At 47.4% G+C, this 7,672-nt stretch overlaps 2 protein-coding genes across 2 annotated transcripts in view; one reads left to right on the forward strand and one right to left on the reverse strand.

Annotated features, from left to right (window-relative positions):
* Nucleotides 1–1,138: 1,138 nt before the first annotated feature.
* Nucleotides 1,139–4,395, forward strand: apela (apelin receptor early endogenous ligand). The gene is made up of 3 exons (XM_083693033.1): nucleotides 1,139–1,693; nucleotides 3,475–3,564; nucleotides 4,267–4,395. The coding sequence occupies exons 1-2, from the start codon at nucleotides 1,615–1,617 to the stop codon at nucleotides 3,561–3,563; spliced, it is 168 nt and encodes a 55-aa protein (XP_083549159.1). The 5' UTR covers nucleotides 1,139–1,614; the 3' UTR covers nucleotide 3,564; nucleotides 4,267–4,395.
* A 1,469-nt stretch (nucleotides 4,396–5,864) lies between these two features.
* tmem192 (transmembrane protein 192) overlaps nucleotides 5,865–7,672 on the reverse strand; it is a 7,459-nt gene continuing 5,651 nt past the window's right edge. The window contains exons 5-6 of the mRNA XM_083693023.1: nucleotides 6,722–6,827; nucleotides 5,865–6,142 (exon numbers count right to left, since the gene is read on the reverse strand). Of these exons, the coding sequence (XP_083549149.1) occupies nucleotides 6,028–6,142; nucleotides 6,722–6,827 (221 nt within the window). The 3' untranslated portion in view covers nucleotides 5,865–6,027. The remainder of the gene's footprint in view (nucleotides 6,143–6,721; nucleotides 6,828–7,672) is intronic.

Consider the following 7,672-nt stretch of genomic DNA (forward strand, 5'->3'; position numbering starts at 1 on the left):
TAACTAGCATAGCTGCTCTCTACACAACAAACACACACACACGTGCGCGCGCACACACACACACACACACACACACACACACACAGCAGATCCAAAATATTAGGAACATCCACACACTTGGAAAGACAATGACCAACCATAGTTCACATTTTCTTTTTCATATTTCAGAGTGTACACTGTTTTTAAGCAATTCCATTTGTTACGCTGAATCAAAGACTTTTATGTGCAAGGTCGGTTGTCGTCCTTCTAAGTTTATCTGTTTATTATTTATTTGGCCGTTTATCCATTCTGGATCTTGAGTTGTTCCTGCCAGCGCCTTCAACAAGTTGTGCTGTTGTTGCATGAGGCTATAAAACTTGTCTTTGCACTGACACACATGCTGCAGACTACTAAACACATTCACACTGAGAAACAACAACATACACACCATATACCACGGACACAATATACACACTGCAGTTATATTAGCACACACACACACACACGCACGCACAGCTGTAGTTAATGTATAGGCCTACGCTACAGATGCTACACAACACACACATACAGAGATGTAACACACCACACACACCGGTAAACACTGTCCCATCATTGTTGTTCCCAGACTAGTGTTAGTCGGTTCTATGCCACGTTGGAGTCTCAGCAATCAGAGGCCAGTCTCTACTCCCCTCCCCCCCCCCCCCCTTCCCCAGATGTGTGTCCCCATGGTTAGGGGTTCAGGGGGGTGGGGGAAGGGGGAATGGGAGAGAGAGAGGGGAGAGAAGCAGTAAAAGCAACAGAGGAACATATACAGATGTCTCTCTGCACTCTCCCTCATACACACCCTTATTTAAGCACTTACTGAACTCACACACACACTGGACCTTAGTTCCTCCTTAGTACACTCTGTGTGCGTCACACACGCACGTGCATGCATGCACATACACACGCACGCACACAGAGTGAGGCAGTATAGAGTGTGTTAAGGCTGTTGGGGGGGGGGGGGGGGGGGGTTTCCTGTCACTTGTATTACCTACATGTGGGGTCAATATGTGCAGCTTGGGTTGTGTGTGTGAGACATAGTGCATGTATATACACGTGTGTGTGTGTGTGTGTGTGTGTGTTGTGTGTTGTGTGTGTGTGTGTGTGTGTGTGTGTGTGTGTCGGGGGTGGGGTAGGGCCACTACCCCCCTCCCTCTGATGGCTGTATAAAGGGGGGGTAGAGGGGTAGCTTTGTCACTTTGCTCTTAGTCACAGAGTCAATCACACTGGGCACACACACACACTCTGGACACACACATTCCACAGGGACAGACTGATTGTCTACAGAGGAGAGAAAAGAAGACTGGAGTGTGTTTGATTCTCCCGCGGCCTGGATCTCTCAGAGAAAAGAGAGAGGAGACAGAGGAGGGTTGAAAGAGAGACAAACACAGAGAGAGGGAGGGAGAGAGAGAGAAAGAGGAGGAGAGAGAGACTGAGCAGGGGGGACCAACAGCGAGAGCCTGCCCAGCGAGAGACACTCAGTCCTGGGGAAAGAGAGGAGCATCACCACCCTGGACACCCAGCCAGCCAGCCAGCCAGCTCATTCCCCAACGCTATAACCCCTGACCCTGGGTCAGCCACTACGACACAGCCATGAGGATTCTCAACCTGCTCTACCTGGTCCTGCTGTTGGCAGCTGTGCTAGGATCAGTCTCTGCTGCTCCCAGACCAGGTAATGAGATAAGCACTATATAGATCAGTAGATTTATCTAGACTCAAGAGCAATGCATTCTTTTTTTTTTAATGACATTTTCAAATTATATTTGACATAAGACATACAAGATATACACGGTCCATTGTTGTTTGTACAAACGATCATATTATTAATTCATTATTACCATTTCATGCTTTAGTCTATACCCCATACACCTCATTGGTGTTATTTCAGCAGAGAGAGAGAGAGAGAGAGAAAGTGGTAACAGTTATATTTAAATAAGAACAACTTGTGTAACGCCTATAGCCCACTAGTACATCAACCATATGTCACCGCAAACCTTCATTCATTAAAAGGAACGCAGACGAGTAGGGACACATTGTGAAGCATCTTTAGTATCAACACAAACCTAGGCCAAAAGGGGAAACCGTTGCGCGCTACAGGAGTTCCAGAGCGCGCAGATTCCACCAAGAGTGCAACATATGTATCATGTTAGAACGAGGTGTAATTCATGTTTCTGTGCACACCCGCGGAGAGGAACATTCTGTGTCAGGTTACAGCAGCCGCGTGTCTACGGTGCCGGTTTAAACACGCGCCTGTCCCGTTACTCGACCCCTCCCGATGATTTGTGCGCGCTTTAATTAGAGGTAATGAGACGGGACTGGCGAAAGCCAGACATTTACCAGAACCGTTCTGGGGTCGCGCTCTGCGGCCTGGAACTTCATAAGGACCGTGTGTGTGTATTATGAGGGGTGACTTTGAGCCACCGGTGCAGGTGACCAGGCTTAATTTGCCAGCAGGCTCTATTGCCGCGATGGAGGAGAGAGAGGGAGGCCGAGAGCTGTGTATGAGTGAGAGGGAGTAGAGAGTGAGTGAGGGAGGGAGACCGGGGGACCGCCGCCGGGGCACAGCAGTAGTCCCACCGGTCTATTGTCCGTTCGACGGCGCTCCCGCGCGCAGGGCTATTGTTAATTATGGTGTTTAACGCAATGCTAATGCGCGAGTCTGATTAACATGACATGGAGCGGGAGCACCTATACTTTTGGAGAGAGGGGGGGGGGGGGTGGTGAGGTTACTCCGGGAAGAGGGAGGGATAAGGGGAATATAGGGGATGATAGTAGGGGACAGAGAGGAGGAGGTAGGAGAGGGGAGCGCTCTCGGTCATAAAGTCATCCGGTAGTTTTATCTCTTCCTGTGCTTGACTCGTGGGAACTATGGGTAGCAGTAACGGTTGGTTTATTACGGAGGTTTAAAACAATCAATTTAGGCCTCACGTTCTTGGCCATAAAGGTGGCAAGGTCTACTTATATTTAATTACTGGGTTTAAACTGTCGTATGGCTTTATAGGTGCACGGCCAGTTCCCAACTTCCTAGACAGGTAATGGGCGATAGTTATTACGCAGGTGAAAACTCTAGAATAGAGCTATACAACGTTCTAACCATCATTTCGACTTCGCCGCGGTTTTGTAAGAATGTGAAGTAAGTACTAGCCTACCTGAAATGACTTGGTAGCCTACAGGGACGTGGAGCTCTAGTCCTGCGTGTCGGTTTCATTTGGGCACTCGCTTCTTCCTTTGTCAGACGACACACCTGTTCTAAATTGCATGGGATGGGAATCGGCATGTGTGCTGGCCAAGCCTAATTTGAACCCCCTCCCCTTTTGACTCAGTTTCTACTCTCACTATCATAATCCTAAACAGTGAGGAAATTATTTGTATTTCGTGCATAATGTTTTTCGTCAGATTGCATCAGTGTAACACCAATTCTAACCAATGCACTTCTCTGTGTTTGTGTTACAGAGTACATGCACCTTCGACGGAAGTTCCACAGACATCACTGTGCCAACAGACGCTGCATGCCCCTCCACTCCAGAGTGCCCTTCCCCTAAGGTACACACACACACACACACACACACACACACACACACACACTTCTCCGTCTCTCACACTCTCTCATACACACTCTCTCTCCACAGTGTGTGAACAGTGTTACCACTCTACAGGGGGTGGGGGCAAATACAGACACATCTCTTACCCAGCCTGATCGCCAACAGACGGTGTGTGTGAGAGAGTGAGTGAGTGAGTTAGTGAGTTCATTAGGGTTAGGTTATGAGCTGTCCAGAGCCTCTGATGCATGGCACGGAGAAACAGGTTAAAGTGGTGGCAGGTGGCAGCTAAAATGTGTGTGTGTGTGTGTGTGTGTGTGTCATTAGCACCAGAGGTGTGTATTCTTACGCAGCAGGAGTTCTGGGCAGAAAAACGAGCTCAGACATAAATCTCACTAACGAAGGCGAGGAGGGGTGATCTAAGTGTGCATGAGTGGGGTCGTTTAGAGTAGAGAGAGAGAGCAGTGGTGTGTGTGTGTGTGAGAGAGAGTGAGAGAGGGGGTTCTGTGCTTTAAACGTTTTCTATGTGCCTTTGTTTAAGCTGAGGGTCACTGCCCTCTCACCCCTATGCCCCCCCCTCTCCACACACACACACACATTCACTCCAGAGAAAACACAGACAGAACATTGACTCTCAGAACCAGGGTGTCACACTGAAACTGCTCCCTGCCTCTGTCACACTCTCTAAATCTTATTTTTGTTACAGGAGTGAGCGTGAAAATGGAAGTGAAGAAAGAGAGAGAAAGGCGAAGGAGATGCAGCTGAAGCCTCCGTGACCAAAACATTGCCCTCAGACCCCACCCCCACCACACACACACATTTTCCCAAAGTGTCACCAACAGAGAAGACACACACACACACGCGCACACACACACACACACACACACACCAGAGACATAGACTCAAACGCGGGAGACACACACCAAACTGAACCCTGAGAAGATGTGTGTGTGTGTGTGTGTGTGTGTGGGGGGGTCTCACAGGTTCTGGACAGAAACTGTGGCCCACTGGGACCACACAGGACCACCGCCTCGGCCCTCTTCCCTGCTGCCTTCTCTACCATTGAGGCCAGTGGCGATTCCTGTCACAAAGTCCCAAACAGGATAAACCATAGATATCAACCTCATATATATATATATATATATAAGCCTGTGTGTGTTTGAGAGTCTACAGACTTGACTTCACTGTGTAAATACAACCTCTATATCAGTGCCATAGAACCCATGTTGTGGGTGGAGTCATCGAAGAGCCAAATGCTGATCTCTCCAGGTTCTGCAGTACATGGACTGCTGTTGAGATGGAAACAATGTCCGTTAATTATCCGTACAAAGTGTTTATATATGTAATGCACTTCAAATATGTTGAATGAATGACTTTCTAATAAAAAAAATAAAAAAATCTTTTCATCCTGGTCTAACTCTTGAATTAGTTGGTTGTGTGTGTGTGTGTGTGTGTGTGTGGAGGGGGGTAGAAATGAGTGGAACTGCATTGACGGAATAAACATAAAAACAAACCATGTGTTCAACCCGATCACTGAAGACAGAAGAAAACTCCACACGCTTCGTATTCAACAGACAATATTAGTATTTAATTGGAACATTATCATATATATTATAAAACAGGAACTCAATATCAATCTGACAAATAGTAGAAAAACATGGAGGTTGTGCAAAATGAAGGCTATAAACACCCCATCTATAGAACACACACACATACACACACACACACACACACACACACACACACACACACACACACACACACACACACACACACACACACACACACACACACACACACACACACACCAGTACTTATTCAGTTAAATAACATTTTAGGCAGCTTCAGCATCAGACCAACCCCTCTCCTGTCTCCTTCAGTGCTTTGTCACCATCTCAACTTATCACATGATCTCTTGAGCAATCACACACACACACACACACACACACACACAGAGACACACACACACACACACACAGGTCACTTGGGGTCACCACCCAGTAATAAAACCCCTCCCTTCTGATCTATGACCCGTGTCCTATCTCCTCCTCCTCCTCCTCTCTTCTTCCATCCTCCACTCTCTCCTCCTCTTTTCTCTCTCCTCCTCAGTTATCTGTTCATCTCAGTCCGTTCATCCTTCTCTTCAGAGGACCCCCCCCCTCTCTCTCTCTCTTCTGTGTGCTTAGGTGTGTGTGTGTGTGTGTGTGTGTGTGTGTGTGTACAGAGCTCCCTTACACAGTAAACAGTGGATATCTCCAGAGCCCGTCTCTTATCCAGGACATCTCTTCCCCCCCCCCCTCCTCTTTCTCTCTAAAAACCCCCTCACCCCCAGGTCCCTCTGTCCCTCCCTCTCAATGTTTCCTGGGCAGCTTGGACTGTCTCTCGCTTGGTAAGGTTAAGTCAAGCAGGGTTGCGTGTTCAGTGCAGGGGTGGTGGTGGTTGTGGTCAGGCTGTGGTCAGGTTGTGGTCAGTGCTGGGCGGTCATGTTGAGCAGTCTCTTGCTCAGTAAGGTGTTGTGTTGTTTCAGATACTCAATCAGGTCGGCCTGCTTCTCCACCACCTCCTCCAGGCTGGAGCCTTCCCTGAGAGTGTCAGAGAAACAACCACACAGCAACGTTAGGACCACGTTCTGTGTGTGTGTTTGTGTGTTTATGAAGCCAGTCTCGGTAGGTAGTGTGGTGTTGCGCCTGCTACTGCTATGTGTGTGTGTGTGTGTGTGTGTGTGTGTGTGTGTTTATGAAGCCAGTCTCGGTAGGTAGTGTGGTGTTGCGCCTGCTACTGCTATGTGTGTGTGTGTGTGTGTGTGTGTGTGTGTGTGTGTGTGCCAGCGCATGTGAGGTTTGTGTATCGCGAGTGCGCATGTGTACGTATGTGTGTGTGTGTTAGCATGTGCATGTGTAAATGTTAGCGTGTGTGTATGTGTTAGCATGTGTGTGTGTGCATGAGTATGTATGTATGCGTGTGTGTATGTATGTGTTAGCATGTGTGTATGTATGTATATTAGTGTGTGTGTGTGTGTGTATGTGTTAGCATGTGTGTATGTATGTATATTAGTGTGTGTGTATGTATGTATGTGTGTATATTAGTGTGTGTGTGTGTATATGTTAGCATGTGTGTATGTGTGTATATTAGTGTGTGTGTATGTATGTATGTGTACACACCTGAAGCCAGTCTCAGTGGGCAGGCTGGTGTTCCAGTACATCTGAGAGCGTTCCTCGTGACTGATGTCTGGGCCGGCTCGCTCTCTGTTGAACCGCATCACCCTGACTGGGAACACACACACACACACACACACACACACACACACACACACACACACACACACACACACACACGGGGGATATATACAGTGCCCTGCCATAAGTAATGGGACAGTGAAGCATTGTTTCTTCTTTTGGCTCGACACTCCAAAAGTGTGTATTTGAAATCAAACAACTACTATGGGGGTTCAAGTGGAGACACTCAGCTTGTATTTGATGGGATTTGTGTACACATACGTTTCACCATTTTGAAATTGCCCTTTTTCAGCCCACCATAAGTAATAGGACAGATTCAAATTCATATAAATATATATTTATATACACAATTAATCCTAGCCCGAATTAAAGAGATGCTACAGGATTTTTGTCGCTAATTCTTTCTTCAATCAATTTTGGGCTTTAGTGCTGACTGCACGGTTTGTGATACAACGTTAATCGATTTCTTATCTCGTCAGACCGCACAGTCTTCAGTTTAAACGCAAACAAACGTTTGCTTTACAAAGAGTACGGAGGTGTGCCTCTCTCTGCTCAATCGGGTCAGTGCCTGTGGCTGAAATGATACAATAACCCAGATGCACCACTTTAAGCCTCCATTTTAATTTGTTTTCGGATGAACTCGGTTGAAATTAAATCCCCTCACACTTCACCTGTAGCGACTGGAACTTAGAACCCATCCTAATCACCCTAAACACCTCCTTCTAGGTGTGGAAGAACACACCCCGGCTGTCATATCTCTCTTTCTCTCTCTCTCTCTCTCACACACACACACACACACACACGTATCCTGCACTTAGAGTCCTTATGAGGCGTCGTATCCTGCACTTACAGCCTCCATTCTCACACCCGTAACAT

This window comes from Argentina silus (assembly GCF_951799395.1).
Source record: "Argentina silus genome assembly, chromosome: 21".
Lineage (NCBI taxonomy): Eukaryota > Metazoa > Chordata > Actinopteri > Argentiniformes > Argentinidae > Argentina > Argentina silus.